A 20790-nucleotide genomic window follows, 5' to 3' on the forward strand; every position below is an offset into this window, starting at 1 on the left:
AAACCTCTGGAGATTTTTTTTTTCTGTTTTTTTTTTAAAAAAAAGCAACTTAAAAACCTGTACAAAATGCGCTACGTATAAATTAAAGGGGGGAGGGGGGGCCTCGGGAAAAGGGGGGCGGGGGGGGTGAGGGGGGGGTCTCGAATTTTCCTTGAGTTCCCCCCCCCCTCCCCCTCGGACCCCCCAAATCTCAGCCCCCCCCTCCAAACCAGCAGCGGGGGAGGGGCTCAGCAAGGGGGTCCCAGCGCCCCCCCCCAGCCCCGGGGGGTTCCAGGAGGATTTTGGGGGGGTGGGGGGATGGGGGGGGGTCTCCCTCTTTGGTTCCTTCCTTGGGGGGGCCACAGCCCCCCGACCAAAGTGGGGGGGGGGGCTGGGCTGTAGCAGCAACGGGGGGGGGGGGAGGTGGGTGATGGCTGAAACCGGGGGGGGGGGAGGGGGCGTCACCCCTAGGGGGGGGAGGGGGGGCTAAGGGTGAAGCCCCTCCCCCCCAGGACACCCCCAGAGCGGGGCTGGACGCCCCCCCCGAGCTGTGGGGTGAGGTAGATGTGTGGTGTGGTGTGGGGGGGGGTCCCGGGCCCTTTGGGGACCCCCCTGTATTTTGGGGGGGGGGCTGGAAGAACCGGGAGGCCCCTGGGGAGAGCTGGGGGGGGGGGCACGGAGCTGGAAGCAATTTGGGGAGGGGGGCGAGGGACGGACGGACACACGGACAGACCCCCGGTGGGGGGAGGGGGAGGGGGGGTGCGAAGCCTTTTTTTGGGGGGGGGGGAGGGGGTTGGGGGTGCTTACTTCCCCCCCACCCCCCCTGCGACCCCCCCCCAATCTTTGGTTGCAAGAGCCGCCCCCGCGGGACCCCCTGATTGTCGCTGGGTGGGGGCGGGGGGACAGCAGGGATGGGGGGGGCCGGGGTCCCCCCGGGGGGGGCGCGGGGGGGGGCTCTAAAGTGCCTGGTTGACCCTCGGGGCGCCCATCAAAGCTGGGGGGGGGGGGGGGGAGGCGTTTTTTGGGGGGTTTTGGGGGGGTTATTGCACTTGACCGACCCCCCCGGGGCAGGAATGGCTGGGGGGGGGGAGGGGAGGGGGGGAGGGGGAGCACCCCCGGCCCTGCGGGGGGGCTGGTGCCCGGAGATTAGGGGGGGAGGGGAGGGGGAGGTTCTCTATGCCCCCCCCACCCCATCCCAGCACCCCCAGACCCCGGGCCGGGGGCACCGGGCAGCAGAAGGCACGGGGGGCACCGGGGCCGGCGGGGCCGCGGGCCCTGGAAGCACGAGGGGGGGGGCGGCCGGGACCCCCGGTGCCCCCCCCGGGGCGGCGCGCAGCGGCGGCTTTTGCCTTTTTTTTTCTCCTTTTTTTGCCTTTTTTTTCGCCTTTTTTTTCCTTTTTTTGCCTTTTTTTCCTCCTTTTTTTTTTTGCCTTTTTTTTTTTTTGGCCTTTTTTCTCTTTTTTTGCCTTTTTTTTTTTTTTTTTTAAGTTTTATAAAAAAGCGGGAGGAAGAAAAGCCCTCCGAGGGGGGGAGGGGGAGAGGTGAGGGGGGGAAGGGGGTGCAGAGGGACCCCCACCCCAAACCCCACCCCAGGCTCAGGGACCCCCGCCCGGAGCTCGGAGCTTTCCCGGGGGGTGGGCGGGGGTCCCGGTGGGCGCGGGGTCCCTCGGGCCGGGCGGGGGTCCCATCCCGGGGGATTTTGGGGAGGGGGGCGGGGGGTCCCTCGGGCCGGCCCCCCCCGCCGCTACTTGGGGTAGGGGTAGGGGAAGGCGCCGGGCTCGGACGGAGACTCGATGGGGGCGTGGGTGGGGGCGGCTCCGCCGTCCTGCGGGGAGGGAGGGGTTAACGCACCCCCAAAGCCCCAAACCCTGAACCCCCAAACTCTGCACCCCCAAACCCTGCACCCCAAATCCCCCAAATCCTGAACCCCCAAACTCTGAACCCCCAAACTCTGCACCCCAAATCCCCCAAACCCTGAACCCCCAAACTCTGCACCCCCAAACCCTGCACCCCAAATCCCCCAAATTCTGAACCCCCAAACGCTGCACCCCAAATCCCCCAAATCCTGAACCCCCAAACGCTGCACCCCAAATCCTGAACCCCCAAACCCCCAAACCCTGCACCCCTAAATCCTGAACACCCAAACCCTGAACCCCAAAATCCTGAACTTCCAAACTCTGCACCCCTAAATCCTGAACACCCAAACCCCCAAATCCTGCACCCCCAAACCCTGAAACTCCAAAATCTTGAACCCCCACACCCTTAACCTCCAAATCCTGCATCCCAAATCCTGACCCCCAAACGCCCCACCCCCAAACCCTGAACCCCCAAATCCTGCATCCCCAAACGCTGCACCCCTAAATCCTGAACACCCAAACCCCCAAATCCCCCAAAATCCTGAACCCCCAAACCCCGTACCCCTAAACCCCGTACCCCCAAACCCCGCACCCCCAAACCCCCAAACCCCGCACCCCCAAATCCCGCACGCCCAAACCCCGCACCCCCAAACACCCAAACCCTGCACCCCCAAATCCCGCACGCCCAAACCCCCAAACCCCGCACCCCCAAACCACCAAACCCCGCACCCCTAAACCCCGCAACCCCAAACTCTGCAGCTCCTAACCCCCAAACCTCGCACCCCCAAATCCCTCACCCCTAATCCTGAACCCCCCACATCTTGAAGCCTCAAATCCTGAACACCCAAACCCCCAAACCCCGCACCCCCAATCCCCGCACCCCCAAACCCCGCACCCCTAAATCCCGCACCCCCAAACCCCGCACCCCAAACCCCGCACCCCCAAACCCCGCACCCCCAATCCCCGCACCCCAAACCTCGCACCCCAAACCCCGCACCCCCAAACCCCGCACCCCAAACCCCGCACCCCCAAACCCCGCACCCCTAAATCCCGCACCCCCAAACCCCGCACCCCTAAATCCCGCACCCCCAATCCCCGCACCCCAAACCCCTCCCGCCCCCCCCACCTCCAGCGGGAGCGCGGGCGGCACCGGCGGGTACGGGGGGATGAAGGCTCCGGGGACGGCGGCGGCAGCGGGGACATACTGGGGACAGTGACAACGGGGGGGGGTCAGGGGGGTCGGGAAGGGGTCCCCGGGGTTTTGGGGGAGGGTCTCGGGGTGGGGGGGAGGGGTCTTACCGTGCCAGCACTGCCCAGAGAGAGGTGGCTGAGCTGCTGGGCCAGGGGGGCCACCACGGAGGGCTGGAGGGGGACAGCGTGGTCCACGGCGGGGGCCAGCACCGCGCCCTGCGGGGCAGTGTCAGCGTGGGGACATGGGGACATGGGGACACTGGGGACATGGGGACACAGTGGGGGCCAGCACCGCGCCCTGCGGGGCAGTGTCAGCGTGGGGACACGGGGAAATGGTGGGGACATGGGGACATGGGGACACGGCGGGGGCCAGCACCGCGCCCTGCGAGGCAGTGTCAGCGAGGGGACACGGGGACATGGGGACATGGGGACACTGGGGACACGGCGGGGGCCAGCACCGCGCCCTGCGGGGCAGTGTCAGCGTGGGGACACGGGGACATGGTGGGGACATGGGGACACGGCGGGGGCCAGCACCGCGCCCTGCGGGGCAGTGTCAGCGTGGGGACACGGGGACATGGGGACACTGGGGACATGGGGACACGGTGGGGGCCAGCACCGCGCCCTGCGGGGCAGTGTCAGCGAGGGGACACGGGGACATGGGGACACTGGGGACATGGGGACACGGCGGGGGCCAGCACCGCGCCCTGCGGGGCAGTGTCAGCGAGGGGACACGGGGACATGGGGACACTGGGGACATGGGGACACGGCGGGGGCCAGCACCGCGCCCTGCGGGGCAGTGTCAGCGTGGTTACACGGGGACATGGTGGGGACATGGGGACACAGTGGGGGCCAGCACCGCGCCCTGCGGGGCAGTGTCAGCGTGGGGACATGGGGACACTGAAGACACGGCGGGGGCCAGCACCGCGCCCTGTGGGGCAGTGTCAGCATGGGGACATGGGGACATGGGGACATGGGGACACTGGGGACACGGCGGGGGCCAGCACCGCGCCCTGCGGGGCAGTGTCAGCGAGGGGACATGGGGACACTGGGGACATGGGGACACTGGGGACACGGCGGGGGCCAGCACCGCGCCCTGCGGGGCAGTGTCAGCAAGGGGACACGGGGACATGGGGACACTGGGGACATGGGGGGACATGGGGACACGGCGGGGGCCAGCATTGCGCCCTGCGGGGCAGTGTCAGCGAGGGGACATGGGGACACTGGGGACACTGGGGACATGGGGACACGGCGGGGGCCAGCACCGCGCCCTGCGGGGCAGTGTCAGCGTGGGGACACGGGGACATGGGGACACTGGGGACATGGGGGGACATGGGGACACGGCGGGGGCCAGCATCGCGCCCTGCGGGGCAGTGTCAGCGTGAGGACACGGGGACATGGGGACACTGGGGACATGGGGACACAGTGGGGGCCAGCACCGCGCCCTGCGGGGCAGTGTCAGCGTGGGGACACGGGGAAATGGTGGGGACATGGGGACATGGGGACACGGTGGGGGCCAGCACCACGCCCTGCGGGGCAGTGTCAGCGTGGGGACACGGGGGGGGACATGGGGACACTGGGGACATGGGGACACGGCGGGGGCCAGCACCGCGCCCTGCGGGGCAGTGTCAGCGTGGGGACACGGGGGGGGATATGGGGACACTGGGGACATGGGGCGACATGGGGGGACATGGGGACACTGGGGACATGGGGACACTTGGGACACGGCGGGGGCCAGCACCGCGTCCTGCGGGGCAGTGTCAGCGTGAGGACACGGGGACATGGGGACACTGGGGACATGGGGAGACACGGGGACATGGTGGGAACATGGGGACATGGCAGGGGCCAGCACTGCGCCCTGCGGGGGAGCGTCAGAGAGGGGACATGGGGACACTGGGGACATGGGGGGGACACAGGGACACGGGGACACTGGGGACATGGGGACATGGCGGGACATGGGGACACGGCGGGGGCCAGCACTGCACCCTGCAGGGGAGCATCAGCGTGGGGACACGGGGACATGGGGGGACACAGGGACATGGGGGTACATGTGGGGACACTGGGGACATGGGGACACTGGGGACATGGTGGGGGCCAGCACCGCGCCCTGCAGGGCAGTGTCAGCGAGGGGACACAGGCACACTAGGGACATGGGGACATGGGGGGACATGGGGACATGGCAGGGGCCAGCACGGTGCCCTGCATGGCAGTGTCAGGGTGAGGACACGGGGACATGGGGACACAGGGACACTGTGGGACATGAGGATTTTGCATTCGTGGGGAGAGGACACAGGACAGGACCCAGGGACCCCCAAAGTGACACCAAAATGGGTGGGGCCTGTAAAATGTGGGTGGGGTTTTGGGCAAAGTGGGTGTGGCTTTTTGTAAAGTGGGAGTGGCTTTTGGGCAAAGTGGGAGTGGCTTGACTACAGGGGGTGGAGCAAATGTGGGTGGGGCAGGGGGTGGGGCTCCAACATCCCCTCCCCCATCAGGGTGGGACAGGTGTGGGTGGGGCCTATCCAAGTTGGGGGGGGTTCCCACCACCACTCAGGGCGTGACATGGGGCGGGGCACTGGGTGTGACACCAGGCGTGGCACTGGGTGGGGCAGTGGGTGGGGCACTGGGCGGGGCATCAGGTGTGACACCAGGCGTGGCACTGGGTGGGGCAGTGGGTGGGGCACTGGGCGTGGCCCCAGGCGTGGCAGTGGGCGTGGCTCACCGTGGGCTGCACGAGGTAGGACTGGTGCATCCAGGCGGGGCCGTGGACCTGTGGGGGTGACACCAGGTGGGAGCAGCTGGGGGCTCCCCCAAACCCCTCCATCTTTATCTGAGGACCCCCCCCCCCACATTCCCAGCCCCCCGTACCTGGTAGGAGGAGACTGGGGAGGGCAGGTGGGGACTCCCCCCCTTTATTGGGACCCCCCCCACATTCCCAGCCCCCGTACCTGGCAGGAGGAGACTGGGGAGGGCAGGTAGGGACTCCCCCCCTTTATCTGGGGACCCCTCCCCACATTCCCAGCCCCCGTACCTGGTAGGAGGACACCGGGGAGGGCAGGTAAGGACTCCCCCCCCCTTTATTGGGACCCCCCCCCCACATTCCCAGCCCCCGTACCTGGCAGGAGGACACTGGGGAGGGCAGGTGGGGACTCCCCCCCTTTATCTAGTGACCCCTCCCCACATTCCCAGCCCCCGTACCTGGTAGGAGGAGACTGGGGAGGGCAGGTAGGGACTCCCCCCCCTTTATTGGGGACCCTCCCCATGTTCCCAGCCCCCCCAGCCCCCCGTACCTGGTAGGAGGACACCGGGGAGGGCAGGTAAGGACTCCCCCCCCTTTATTGGGGACCCTCCCCATGTTCCCAGCCCCCCCAGCCCCCCGTACCTGGTAGGAGGACACCGGGGAGGGCAGGTAGGGGGCCAGGGCGGCGGGGGGCAGCATCCGGCCGGGGGCCAGCCCGTAGGGCGCGGGGTAGAACCTGCGGGGCGGGGGGTCAGGGCTGGGGGGGCCGCAGCCCGCAGCCCCCGCCGGCCCGGGGGGGCCCTGGGGCACCCACCCGTTCTGCAGCGCCGCCGAGGGGTCGTAGGCCAAGGTCACCGTGCCCTGCGGGCAGAAACGGGCAGAAACAATTATTTATATGCTCATACTGTGAGTTATTTCGATATTTATTTATAGATTTATTAATTTATCCATTTGTGTTTGCGTTTATATTTATATTTATAGCTGAGTTTTAGTTTAGTCATAGTTATTATATTTATATTTACATTCATATTACTCACATATAAATATTTCGCTTCATTCATATTTATATGACTATGTTATACACATTAAATTAATATTATATTACTATTTCTGCTACTGAATTTATTTATAAATACATTTATAAGTTTATTTGTTTATGAATTTATTAGTTATTATATTTATATTTAAATTCATATTATTTCTATATCAATATTTCACTTCATTCATATTTATATGATTATGTTATACACATTAAACTAATATTATATTATTATTAATGATACTTATTTTATTTATAAATACATTTATAAATTTATTTATTTACTAATTTATTATAGTTATTATATTTATATCTATAAATATAGATATAAATTATATCTATAGATATAAATACTACTTATATATAAATATTTCATTCATATTTATATGATTATGTGTTATATACATTAAATTAATATATTATTATTTCTGATATTTATTTTATTTATAAATGCATTTATAAATTTCTTTGTTTATGAATTTATTATAGTTATTATATTTATATTTACATTCATATTATTTATATATAAATATTTCAAATACATTTATATATTAATATACATATAAATTTATTTATAAAGATATTTATAAATTTATAAATTTATTTCTATTTATAGATATATTTTCTATAAATAAATATTCATATAGAAATACACTTAGATTTAGATTTAGATTTTAGTTATAGTTATTATTTATATCTACATTTCTATTACTTATATAAAAATATTTTGCTTTATTCATATTTATTTGACTATATGCTATATAAATTTAATTAATAACATATTACTACAATATTGATTTTATTTATAAATATAATGATCAACATTTATAAATTTATTTTTACTTATAATTATCTTTTTATATAAATATATTTATTATCTATATTTATAAATACAAATATAAATATATACATATAAATAAATATACTTATATATTTCATTTACTATATTATAGAATATTAATTATTATATTAATAAGTAATATTATATTTATTTATATTTATTTTCATATATTTTTATTTATTTTATTTATTCATTCATTATTTATATATTTATTTGCATAAATAATGAGCAAATATATGTCTACATAAATATAAATAGAAAATATATTAGAATATACTGTGGGGGGAAAGGGTCCTCAATAAATACTTAGTTATAGTTATAAATTTATTTTCATTTATAAATGTATTACTTTATACTTATATGATTATATGAATTTAACTAATATATTAGTAAATAAGAAATATTTATTCCTAATTATAAATATATGTTTATTTTAAAATATATATTTATTCATTATTTATCTATATTACCATCCTTTACAGCAATAACAAATAAAACCACATTTATGTAAATATAAATGCATAAATAAAAACAGGAAATATATTAGAATATTTCAGAATACAAAATAAATTAGACAATAAAATTAGAAATGTATTAGAAAATAAAAGTAGATAAATTTTTATAGATGTAAATTATAATTACAAATATATAATAGATATTATATTATATATTGTATATATTATATATATTGTATATATTATATATATTGTATATATTATAAATGTTATATATTATATATATTATGTTTTTGTATGTTAAATATATAATATATTATATATATTATATATATTATGTATTTATAATATATAAATTCTATAATATTGTAATATAATGGCTTTACCAGCAATATCTATATATTAAAAATTTGCATTAAAATAATAAATTGCTTAGTAAATAATAGCTTTTAATATAAAATATTGCATAAATTTAAATTAAAATTTATGGCGATATATAAAAATTAATTAAAAATTAAATCAATAAATTAATTATACAAAAATTACTAAACTAAAAATGTCCAGTTCTTAACATTTATAAAATAAAACATTTTAAATTCCCTCGAAACGCTTCATTTTTGAACAAAACTCATAACAAACGATAAAAATTCCTGGTTTAACCCTCCCTCACCGCGTCGCCGTCGCGGGCCCAGGCTCTGCCGCCGGACACGAACTTGCCCTGGCTCTGCCTCTTCTTCTGCCCCCCGTCAGCGAACTTACAGAGCAGGGGGTCTGGGGGGGCTGGGGGGGCAGCGCTGCCAGCCGGCCCCAGCACCCCCAAATCCCCCAGATCCCCTCCCGGCACCCCAAAATCCCAATAATCCCCTCCCGGCACCACAAAATCCCAAAAAACCCCTCCCAGGACCCCCAAAATCCCCCAGATCCCCTCCCGGCACCCCAACATCCCAAAAATCCCCTCCCGGCACCCCAAAATCCCAAAAATCCGCTCCCGGCACCCCCAAATCCCCCAGATCCCGTCCCGGCACCCCCAAATCCCAAAAATCCCCTCCAGGCACCCCAAAATCCCAAAAATCCCCTCCCAGGACCCCAAAATCCCAAAAATCCCCTCCCAGGACCCCCAAAATCCCCCAGATCCCCTCCCGGGACCCCCAAAATCCCCCAGATCCCCTCCTGGGACCCCAAAATCCCCTCCCGGGACCCCAAAATCCCCAAAATCCCCTCCCGGCACCCCAAAATCCCAAAAATCCCCTCCCGGGACCCCAAAATCCCCAAAATCCCCTCCCAGCACCCCAAAATCCCCCAGATCCCCTCCCGGGACCCCCAAAATCCCCCAGATCCCCTCCTGGGACCCCAAAATCCCAAAAATCCCCTCCCGGCACCACAAAATCCCAAAAATCCCCTCCCAGGACCCCCAAAATCCCCCAGATCCCCTCCCGGCACCCCAAAATCCCAAAAATCCCCTCCCGGCACCCCCAAATCCCCCAGATCCCCTCCCGGCACCCCCAAATCCCAAAAATCCCCTCCCGGCACCCCAAAATCCCAAAAATCCCCTCCCAGCACCCCCAAAATCCCCCAGATCCCCTCCCGGGACCCCCAAAATCCCCTCCAAGCACCCCAAAATCCCATAGGGATCCCCCCAGTACCCCCAAATCCCAAAAATCCTCTCCCGGGACCCCAAAATCCCAAAAATCCCGTCCCAGCACCCCCAAAATCCCCCAGATCCCCTCCAGGCACCCCAAAATCCCAAAAATCCCCTCCCAGCACCACAAAATCCCAAAAATCCCCTCCCAGGACTCCCAAAATCCCCCAGATCTCCTCCTGGAACCCCCCAGCATCCCCAAAATCCCCTTGGGATCCCCCCAGTACCCCCAAAGCCCCAAAATTCCCTCCCGGGACCCCCAAAATTCCCTCCCTGACTCTCCCAGCACCCCCAAAATCCCCTCCCGGGACCCCCCCAGTACCCCAAAATTCCCCAAATCCCCTCTAAGGACCCCCAAAATCCCCAAAATTCCCTCCCAGGACCCCCCAGCATCCCCAAAATCCCCAAATCCCCTCCCTGACTCTCCCAGTACCCCCAAAATCCCCTCCCTGACCCCCCCAGCACCCCCAAAATCCCCTCCCAGGATCCCCAAAATCCCCTCGGGACCCCCCCAGCACCCCCAAAATCCCGGCCCGGCCCCCCCAGCCCACCTGGCACCCCCGGGGGGGTTTTGATGAATTTCCCGTTGAAGTGGGTGATGACGGCCTCGCACTTCTCCGTGGATTCCATCCTGGGGGGAGCGGGGCTGGGCCGGGGGCCGGGGGGTCCCCCAGTTCTCTGTGCCCCCCCCAGCTCTCTGTGCCCCCTCCCAGTCTCGTGCAGCCCCCCCAGATTCGTGCAGCCCCCAAATCTCTGCCCCCCCCCCAATTCTGTGTACCCAGCCCCATGCAGCCCCCCCAGCTGTGCCCCCAACCCCCTGCAGCCCCCCCAGCTGTACCCCCAGCCCCATGTTCCCCCCCCAGATCTGGAAGCCCCCCCCCAAATCCTGTTCCCCCAGCTCTCCCCATCCCCTGCAGCCCCCCAGATCTGGAAGCCCCCCCAAGTCCCTGTCCCCCCAGCCCCATGGGCCCACCCAGCCCTCCCCATCCTCCTGAACCCCCCCAGCCCCATGTACCCCATCCCCTGCAGCCCCCCCAGCTCTTAAAGCCCCCCCAGATCTGTGCAGCCCCCCCACAACCCTGAGCCCCCCAAACCCCCACCCCCTGCAGCCCCCCCAACTCTGTGCAGCCCCCCCAAGTCCCTGTCCCCCCAGCCCTATGTGCCCCCCCATCCCCTGCAGCCCCCCCAGATCTGTGCAGCCCCCCCACAACCCTGTCCCCCCCCCAGCCCTCCCCATCCTCCTGAGTCCCCCCAGCACTGGTAGCCCCCCCCCCCCCCCCAGCTCTGGAAGCCCCCCCAAATCCCTGTCCCCCCCAGCCCTCCCCATCCTCCTGACCCCCTATCCCCTGCAGACCCCCACCCCCTGCAGCCCCCCCAGATCTGTGCAACCCCTCAAGTCCCTGTGCTCCCCCCCATCCTCCTGACCCCCCCCATCCCCTGCAGACCCCCAGCTCTGGCAGCCCCCCCCAGACCTGTGCAGCCCCCCCATCCCCTGCAGCACCCCCAGCCCTCCCCACCCTCCTGAGCTCCCCCCAAACCCATGTACCCCCACCCCCTGCAGCCCCCCAATTCTGTCGCCCCCCCAAGTCCCTGTCCCCCCAGCTCTCCTCATCATCCTGAGCCCCCCATCCCCTGCAGCCCACCAGCAATGTGCAGCCCCCCCAGACCTGTGCAGCCCCCAAAAGTCCTTGTCCCCCCATCCCCTGCACCCCCACAATCCCCACACCCCCCGCAGACCCCCCAGCAGCACCAACCCTCCCGGCCCCCTCCCCCCCCGTACCGTGCGAAGCCCACCCCCCTGCTGGCGCCGTGGGGGTCGCGCAGGATGCGGGTGGAGACCACCTGCCCGAAGGGCTTCAGCAGCGCCTCCAGCTCCTGCTCGTCCACGCCCAGCGGCAGGTTCGAGATGTACAGGTTGGTGGGGTCCTGCTCCTGTTGCTGTGGGGAGGGGTCAGCCCAGGGGAGGGGGCTGCCGGGGGGGTCCCGGGGGTCGCAGGTGGGTGGGGAGGGGGGGTTCAGTACCTTGGCCATCTGTGCCTGCACCCCGCTGGCCTTCAGGGCTGTCACGGCTTTTTGGGCGGCTGTGGGGCTGTCAAAGTCCACGAACCCATAACCTGGGCAGGGGGGAGAGATCAGAGAGACCCCTCCCCAAAGCAAAGTCCCCCACCCCCATCCGGACCCCCCCTCCAGCCCCCCCAACCTTTGCACTTGTTGGTTGTTTTATCCAGGATGGCTTTGGTGGAGACGATCTTCCCATAGCTGGGGGGGGGGAAAAGGGGGTGTCAGGGCTCGGTGGGACCCCAGCCCCCCCCGAGGGGCTCTGGGGAGGGGGGGACAGCGGGACCCCAGCCCCACTCACGGCTGGCAGAGCTTGACCAGGTCCTGGTCTGTGGTGCCAGGGTGCAGCCCCCGGATGTAGAGGTTGGTCTTGCTGAGCTGGTCCGGGGCCCCCCCGGCAGGGCTGGGGCTGGGGGGGCCCAGGGGCTGGGCCGGGGGCACATACGGCTGCTGGGGGGGGGAGGGGGGTCAGGAGCTCTGCTGCAGCCCCCCAAAACCCTCCCCCCGCCAAGCAAGGACTGCCTGAGCCACACCAAGCGGGGTTCAGCCCATCCTGGGGGGCTGCAGGACCCCCTCCCCCCAAACACTCCCGGGGACCCGAGGCAGCTGGAAAGCTCCGGGCTGATGTCACCGTGCAGCCATGAATCACCAGGGCCACCCCCGCACCCCCCGGGACCCCCCACCCCCCCCATCCCCCCAGGAACGCCCCGGGGAGCCCTGCACCCCATTATCTCCCCCCTGAGCCCCATTATTTCTCTCCTGAGCCCCATAACTTCCCCCCTGAGCCCCATAACTTCCCCCCGACCCCATAAATTGCCCCCAACCCCATAAATTCCCCCCGACCCCATTACCTCACCCTGCACCCCATCATCTCCCCCCTGGACCCCATTATCTCCCCCCTGAGCCCCATAACTTCCCCCCAACCCCATAAATTCACCCCGACCCCATTATTTCCCCCTGCACCCCATCATCTCCCTTCTGGACCCCTTAATCTCCCCCCTGGAGAGAAGGACTCCTGGACCCTCTCCCCCGACCCCATTATCTCCCCCCTGGACCCCAATCATTTTCCCCCAACCCCAAAATCTCCCCCCTGGAGAGAAGGACCCCCTGGACCCCTCCCTGGACCCCATAATTTCCCCCGACCCCATTATCTCACCCTGCACCCCATTATTTCCCCCCTGGACCCCACCATCTCCCCCCTGGACCCCATTAGCTCCCCCAGACCCCATTATCTCCCCCCACTTCCCCCCCCCCCCCGGGGGTCCCCATCTCTCTTCCTGCAGGGTCCCTCCCCTCCTCCCTCCCCCCAGGACCCCCAGACCCTCTCCCCCAAAACCCTCCCTCCCCCAGACCCTCTCCCCCATCCCCCCACTCAGGGGGTCCCCACCTTCCTCCCCCCCATTCTCCAGACCCCCTCTCACCCCTTGTCTCGGGGTCCCCTTCCCCCCACAGGGGGGTCCCTGTCGCCTGTTCCCCCCCCCCCAAATGCCACCCCCGACCCCCCAAATCCCGTCCCGGTGTCCCCCGGTGGGAGGCGGCCATGGGGGTGACCCCCCCTCCCCCATCACTACACACGGGGATGGGGAGGGAAACTGAGGCACGAACCGCGGAGGTGGGGGGGGGGGGATAGCGGCGAACGCACGGGACCTCCCCGGGAGGACCGGAGCTCACCGGGGGGGTGTCCCCGCTCCGTTCCCGGTGTTAAGGGGGGGGTGGCTCGGTGGGGGTGTCCCCCCCTTTCCCAGAACCCCCATTCCCCGCCCCCCCTCGGGCCTGTCCCGCCGGGACGGTTCCCACCCCCCCGCCGGACCGGGCCCACCGGGCCCCGCCGCCCCGCCGGTACCTTCTTGCCGCCCTTGTTGTAGGCGAAGGCGGGGAGCCCCGAGCGCGGCGGCACCGAGAGCAGCATTTTCCCGAGCGCGAGGGGCCGGGACCGGGCGTGACGTCACACCGGGAGCCAGCCTGGAATCCGGGCGGGCCCCGCCGCGCCGGGTCCTAGCGCCGCTCCCCGCCCGGTGCTGCCCGCGCCCCTCCGGTGTTCCCCGTCACACCCCCGTTCCTGCCCGTTCTCTTTCGGTGTCACCCCCGGTGCTGCCCGAGCTCCCCCGGTGTCATCCCCGGTGCCACCCGTCACCCCCCGGTGTCACCCCCCGGTGCTGCCCGTTCCCCTCCGGTGTCACTTGTGGTGCCTCCCGGTGCTGCCCGTTACCCTACGGTGTCACCCCCCGGTCCTGCCCGTTCTCCCCCGGTGTTCCCCGCCACCCCCGGTCCTGCCCGTCCCTCTCCGTTGTCACCCACCGGTGCTGCCCGTGCTCCCCCGGTGTCACCCGTGACCCCCCGGTGCAGCCCGTTCTCCCCCGGTGCCTCCCGTCACCCCCCGGTGCTGCCCGTTTCCCCCCGGTGTCACCCCCTGTGCCACCCGTGACCCCCCGGTGTCATCCCCGGTACCGCCTGTCACCCCCCCGTGACCCCCGCCAGCCCCACGACAGCCCCGGACACCCCGGGGGCCACACACCCCCCCAACAAATGAGACACCCCCCCCCCCGAAGACCGCCCGGAACACCGGGGAACACCGGGGGAACACCGGGGAAACACCGGGGCACACGGCGGGGGGGGATCCCGCACCCCTCCTCTCCCCCAGCGGCCTCAACCGGGAGAGGGGGGGCTCTCACGAACTTCTGGGTGGGCTGCACCCCCCGACACCCCCTCCGCACCGGGGGATGTCATGGACCCCCCCCCCAGGTACGGCGCGGTCCCTTTAAGTGAAGCCCCGCCCACTGCCGCCATTACCCCTTGGCCCCGCCTCCCCGCCTTCACCGTGGGCGCGGCCATTTTGGAGGCGCTGGTCACGTGGTTGGACACCCCACCCCGCCCGCCGCCATATTGGCGCCTTTCCTCAATCACGTGATTGCGTCAGGCTACGCCTCCCTCTGAGGCGGCGATGGGGGCCGCCATCTTGGAGTCGGGAAAGGCGGAATTTGGGGGGGCACCTGAGGGGTCTGGGGGCCTCTCGAGGGTCTGCGGGGCGAGATTGGGGTTTCTAGCGAGCTCTGGGGGTCTGCAGGGCAGGACTGAGGGGTACCGGGGGTTCTGTAGGGTAGGATGGGAGGATTCCGTGGGCACCTGGGGGGGTCTCTGGGGCATCCTGGGGGCGCCCGAGTGTCTGTAGGGGATCCTGAGGGCGGTATTTGGGGCGGGTGGTGGCATTTTGGGGTCTGTAGGGTAGGATTGGGGTGCTGGGGGCACTTTGGGGGAGTGTGTGAGGCAGAAAGAGGCACCTGGGGGTGCCTGAGGGGGTCTATGGGCAGGATGGTGGGGGGGGCATAGGGCACCTGGGGGTCTCTGGGGCATCCCGGAGGCACCTGGGGGCACCTGAGTGTCTGTAGGGGATCCTGAGGGGGTTTTTGGGTCTCTAGGGTAGGATTGGGGGTGCTGGGGGCACCTTGGGGGGAGTCCATGAGGCAGAAAGGACACTGGGGGCTCCTGAGGGGGTCTGTGGGGGGGGAGTCATAGGACACCTGGGGGTGTTTCTGGGGCGTTTTGGGGGCACCTGAGGTGTAGAACAGGCCTAGGAGTGCTGGGGGGGCTTGTGGGGCAGCTGAAGGGTCTGAAGCGCAGGGTTGGGGGGGTCATGGGGCACCTGGGGGGTCTCTGGGGCATCCTGGGGGCACCTGAGTGTCTGTAGGGGGTTTTTGGGGTCTCTAGGGTAGGATTGGGGGTGCTGGGGGTACCTTGGGGGAGTCTGTGAGGGAGAAAGGGGCACTGGGGGCTCCTGAGAGGGTCTATGGGCAGGATTGGGGGGGGTCATACAAGACAAGATGGGGGGGTCTTGGGGACACCTCTGGTGGTCCCCAGAGGGTCTGTGAGGTGACACAGAACGCCAGGGTGGACACGATGGGGGTCCCAGCCCTGCTATGCCCACCCTGGCACGAGCTCAGCCGGGGAGGGGCACAGGGTCTGGGGGACCCCCTCCATTTCTGTCCGTGTCCCACTCGGTGTCCCCCCAAATGTCCCCACCGTGTGTCGCCCCCATGACTGGCCGCATGTCCCACCACAGTGTGCCACCGCAGTGTCCCCAGATTGTCCCCCCAGAATGTTCCCCACATGTTCCCCAGTTGTTCCCCCCCATCTGCCCTCCCCATTGTCCCCCCTCATCCCCCCGCGTGTCCCCCACATTTCCCCCCATATTCCCCCTAAAACCCCCCCACTCCCCCAGGGCTGTCACCCCGGTGTCCCCCTGAGTGTCCCCCGGTGTCCCTCCCCCCCCTCCTTAAAACCCCCAAACCCCCAGGGCTGTCCCCCCGGTGTCCCCCACCCCCCCCCAGGGCTGTCCCCCTGGAGTCCCCTACCCTAAGGGCTGTCCCCCCGATGTCCCCTAACCCCCCAGGGCTGTCCCCCCGGTGTCCCCCCCACCCCCCCCCCCCCGCCAGGAGTGTCCCCCCGGTGTCTCCCCCACCCCCACCGTGTGTCCCCCACCCCAAGGGCTGTCCCCCCCACCCCCCCAGGGCTGTCCTCCCGGTGTCCCCCCTCGTGTCCCGGCGCTGTCCCAGCCCTTTGTGGCCGCGGATTGTTCTGGCTTTGCCGGGCTCAGCAGCGCCGGGGCCCCCCCGTGCTGAGCCAGGGCTTGGCCCGCTGACTCACCCCACGTGCGGGGCCGCTGCTGAGCCGGCAGAGCCACGGCCCGGGGGGGCACCGGGGCTGGGCCCCCCCTCCGCGCCCAGATCCCTCCCACCGCGCCCACGGTGGGGTCAGCCCCGGCCCCGAGCTTGTCCCGGGTGTGGGACACCCCCGGGACACCCCTGTCCCCTCAATTGTGGCAGGTGTGTGACACCCCTGTTCCCTGGTTTGTGGCTGATGTGTGACACCCCCCCACCGGGACACCCCTGTCCCCTGGTTTGTGGCAGGTGTGTGACCCCCCCCCGGGACACCCCTGTCCCCTGGTTTGTGGCAGGTGTGTGACACCCCTGCCCCCTGGTTTGTGGCTGATGTGTGACACCCCCCCCCGGGACACCCCTGTCCCCTGGTTTGTGGCAGGTGTGTGACACTCCCCCCTGTCCCTCCAGCTTGGCAAGTGTGTGACCCCCCCCCCCCCGGCACACCCCTATCCCCCGTTCTTGTCTCAGGTGTGTGACCCCCCCCAGGGACAGCTCTGTCCCCCGTTCTTGTCCCAGGTGTGTGACCCATCCTGGTCCCCCTGCCAGGGACAGCCTTGTCCCCATCTTGATCCACTTGTGCCACCCCTCCTGTTGCCCCACCCTGTCCCCACTGCTGTGTGACATTGCCACCCCCCTGCCAGAGCACAGCCCCGTGTCCCATGCTCATCCCAGGTGTGTCACCCTACTCGCTGTGACCCCCAGAACGCTGTCCCTGTGCTCATCCCAGGGGTGTCACCCTGTCACCTGTGACCCCCTCAGACCCTCCCTGAGGGTCCTGTGCTCATCCCAGGTGTGTCACCCTGTCCCCTGTGCCCCCCCTCAGACCCTGTCCCTGCGCTCATCCCAGGTGTGTCACCCTGTCCCCTGTGCCCCCAGGATCCTGTCCCTGTGCTCACCCCAGGTGTGTCACCGTGTGCCTGTCACCCCCCCGGCCCCTCCCTGAGGGTCCCTGTGCTCATCCCTGGTGTTCAACCCCCCCAGGGACAGCCCTGTCCCCACTCTCATCCCAGATGTGTGACGCCCCTCCCCCCATCCCCCCCAGCCTTTCATCCCAGCCTTTCATCTCTGGTTGTCCTGGCAACACCCCAAAGGGTCAGGGGGTTGCCATGGCACCCAGGGATGCTCCAAGGACCCCCGCAGCCCCCTCCCAAAATCCTGCCCCACCCTCAGCACCTCAGGGCTACCCTGTGCCAAGGGGGTGGCAGTGTTGGGGGGGGTGACAGGAGAACAGGGAGGTGACAGGGACAGTGACGGGGTGGCAGTGCCAGGGGGTAGGAGGTGCCCCCACCCCGGGGGTGCTCTGCGCTCCCCTCTCCCACAGCTGCACCATGGCCATCGGGGAGGTAAGACCCTGCGAGCGGCCCCGGCCCCCCAGACCCCCCCAAAAGCACAGCCCCAGAGTCCCTCTCTGCTGGGGGGGTGGGTGAGCAGCCCCTAACTCATGGGGACTCCCCCAGCCTGTCACTTCAGTGCCCAGCCCGTAGCCCTGGCACAGAGGGGGTCTCTGTGTGCCCCTCACCGTGGCCCCTGGCCCCGTCATGGTGTGGCTGCTGTCCCCACCTTCGTCCCAGTGACCCCCTGTGGCCCCACTGCCAGGACATCCTGTCACTGCAGTGCCCAGGGACTGAGGTGCCCCAAGGTACCCCATCCCTGAGGTACCCAAAAACTGGGGCGTCCTGTTTCCATAGCACCCCTTTGCCCCCGGTACCCCCCACTGCAGTGCCCAGGTGCTGAGGGTTTCCATCCCCAAGGTACCCCATCCCCGAGGTACCCCATCCCAAAAACTGGGGCACTCTGTCGCCAGGGCACCCCATCACCAGGGTACCCATCACCGAAGGACCCCCCCCACTGTGGGGTACCCATGTGCTGAGGGGACCCCTCACAAAACTCCCCAATCACTGGGTGCCTGTTGCCATGGCACCCCATCCCTGAGACACCCAATCCTTGAGCACCCCCCCTAAAATACCCCATCCCCAAGCCCCCCCCGCCCCCATGCCATCCCCCCTCTGTGCCACCCCCTCCTGGCAGTGCCCGTGGGGTGACCTCGGGCCCTGCTGTCCCCCCAGGAGCTGCGCAGCGGCCGCTTCTGGCGGGGGGTGCTGGTGGAGCTGCTGGCGACCCTCATCTTCGTGGGGGTGGTCCTGGGGGCTTCGGCAGCCCCGGGGCCGCTGGCACCGGCCCTGGCCGGGGGGTTGGTGGCCGGGGGACTCGTCTGCACCCTCGGGGGTCCCCAGGCCAACCCCGCGCTGACGCTGGCCCTGCTGTGCACCCGCAAGCTGAGCGCCCTGCGCGGGGCCGCGGGCGTGCTGGCCCAGTGCACGGGGGCCACGCTGGCCTCTGCTGCTGCCCGTGCAGCGCTGCAGGACGACACCGGCCTCGTCACCAGGGTGAGTACCCCCATCCCTGTCCCCATTTCTGTCCCTGTCCGCTGGCACTGGACAGGTTGGACAGGTGTCCCTACCTCCTGCAGGTGAGCGAGGTGGGGACAACAGGGACAGCGCTGGCCTGGGAGACCTTTGCCACCTTCCAGCTGGCGCTGGCCGCCTTTGCTGCCTCTGAGCACGCAGTCCTGCAGGCCGGGCTGGCCCTGGGCAGCGCTGTGGCCGCTGGTGCCCTGGCCGCAGTAAGGACCCCCCACCGTGTCCCACCCGCCCAGGGGACCCCACCTCACCAGCCCCTGACCCCCCCGTCTCCCACAGGGGCCGTTCTCGGGGGGCACAATGAACCCTGCGCGCTCGCTGGGGCCGGCCATCGTCACCGGGGTCTGGGATGATCATTGGGTGAGTTGGGGGCACCCTGGGGTCTCCTGGCTGCAGCGTGTGACTGCTGCGGTCCCATCCCCACCCCAGCACAGTGGTGGTTCCTGGTCTTCCCTTCCCTTCCCTGACCTGTCCCTGGGTCCCTCTGGGACAGGTCAGCACCAGCTGTGTCCCCCAGGGTCCTCATGGTGTCACCATCGCAGGACTGCTGTGTCCCCCCTATTGCAATCCTTGGGACAGGTCCCATCCCCTCGGGATGGGCCCCCTCCCCTGGTCCCCCTACCCCAAACAAGTGACACCCCCTCCCCACCGCTGGCCTCATCCCTGGGGCAGGTTCCTCTGCTCCGTTCCCATTCCTGGGGTGGGGTCCCCTGTCCCCCCAACCCCCGGGTGTCCCCCCATCCCTGGGACACCCCAACGCTCTGTCCCCCTCCAGGTGTACTGGCTGGGGCCGGTGCTGGGCGCGGTGCTGGCCGGGCTCTCCTACGAGTTCGTCCTGGCTCCCGGAGCCTCCCGGGAGAAGCTCGGTGCCTGCCTCGCCTGCCGGGACGTAGCTCTGGTGGAGACCCCCAGCCTGTCCCCCTCCTCGGTGGCCCACGGCCCCCCACCCCCCCCGGCCGAGCAGGGCACTGCCTGAGCCGCCCCTGCTGCACCGCAGCCCCCCGATCCTCCACCCCCTGACACCAGATCCTCGCCGCCGCCAGCACCTTCCGTGGGGCACCCACAGGATGGGCGGCTCCGTGCCCCCTCCCCTTTTACTGTCCTCTCCCCCGTGCGGGGATTAAAGGTGTGGTGGGGTCGCAGGTGGGTGCGGAGCGATGCTGTGAGAAGACCGGGGGGGGGGGGGGTGTCTCAACCCCGTGCCCTCGATGTGAGGAAGCACCGAGACACCGGTGCTGCGGGCGGGGCGGGCGGGTGCGCCCTCCCCGCGGCCCCCCGGTGAGGGCGGGGGCCGGGACCCCCCGTCAGCCCGTCCCGTGCCGGGGAGCTGAGCGCAGCAAAGCCCTTTGTGGTGGCCTCTGCAGCCCCGGCAGATTCCGGCGGGCGCCAATGGCCGGGCCGAGCTCTAATCCCCCCGGCCGGGGACTCAGCGCCCGCTAAGCCGGGCTGAATAAACCCTCCCGCAGACAACAGCACCGGGGGGGGGGACACCCCGCAGCCCCCACCCAAAGCCCCTCCCGCGGGGTGGGGGGCGGCTCCCAGCAGGGGTTGCCCCAAAGTGTCCCCAAAACATTTGGGGGGGTGTGAGGGGTGTGTCAGTGCTGGCCTCCAGCAAGGGGGTCCCCTAAACCTCACTGAGGGCACCAATGGGTCACAGCCCCCTCCCCTCCCCAAGAAACCCCAGGGATGGGGGCGGCGCAGCTCTGGGATGGGGTCCTCACTAAGGGGGGGGGGGGTGCTGGGATGCCCGGGGGGCTCGGTGGGGGTTCCTCACCGCGTGTCACCTGTCCCGTGCCCCGGGCAGCGAAGCGGTTAACGGGGGGTGGCGGAGGTGGGATCCCACCCCCGGGGCCGGCCCGGGGGGGCCTTATAAAGGTGGGCGCGGGCGGCCCCCGGGGAGGGGAGCGGGGCCGCGGAGGGCAG

At 62.9% G+C, this 20790-nt stretch overlaps 2 protein-coding genes across 7 annotated transcripts; one reads left to right on the plus strand and one right to left on the minus strand.

The window, feature by feature from the left end:
• Window positions 1-1608: 1608 nt before the first annotated feature.
• On the minus strand, window positions 1609-13785 carry RBMS2 (RNA binding motif single stranded interacting protein 2). 6 transcript variants are annotated; one of them, XM_059871759.1, is made up of 13 exons: window positions 13636-13785; window positions 12094-12242; window positions 11935-11993; window positions 11757-11848; window positions 11515-11672; window positions 10286-10365; window positions 8766-8875; window positions 6575-6621; window positions 6403-6496; window positions 5743-5790; window positions 3135-3242; window positions 2962-3039; window positions 1642-1804 (listed from the first exon to the last, which is right to left on the minus strand). In XM_059871759.1, exons 1-13 carry the CDS (start codon window positions 13699-13701, stop codon window positions 1724-1726), a joined length of 1170 nt encoding a protein of 389 aa, XP_059727742.1. In that variant the 5' UTR covers window positions 13702-13785; the 3' UTR covers window positions 1642-1723. The 6 variants fall into 6 exon arrangements, with proteins under 6 accessions (XP_059727741.1, XP_059727742.1, XP_059727739.1 ...); XM_059871758.1 differs by having other exon boundaries at window positions 1609-1804; window positions 11515-11848; XM_059871756.1 differs by lacking the exons at window positions 1642-1804; window positions 2962-3039; window positions 3135-3242 and adding an exon at window positions 4210-4638.
• A 732-nt stretch (window positions 13786-14517) lies between these two features.
• On the plus strand, window positions 14518-20009 carry LOC132340718 (aquaporin-2-like). Its single transcript, XM_059871777.1, has 6 exons — window positions 14518-14645; window positions 17769-17790; window positions 18514-18834; window positions 18918-19070; window positions 19147-19227; window positions 19643-20009. Exons 1-6 carry the CDS (start codon window positions 14518-14520, stop codon window positions 19841-19843), a joined length of 906 nt encoding a protein of 301 aa, XP_059727760.1. The 3' UTR covers window positions 19844-20009.
• The last annotated feature ends 781 nt before the right edge of the window (window positions 20010-20790 follow it).

This window comes from Haemorhous mexicanus, chromosome 33 (assembly GCF_027477595.1).
Source record: "Haemorhous mexicanus isolate bHaeMex1 chromosome 33, bHaeMex1.pri, whole genome shotgun sequence".
Classification (NCBI taxonomy): domain Eukaryota; kingdom Metazoa; phylum Chordata; class Aves; order Passeriformes; family Fringillidae; genus Haemorhous; species Haemorhous mexicanus.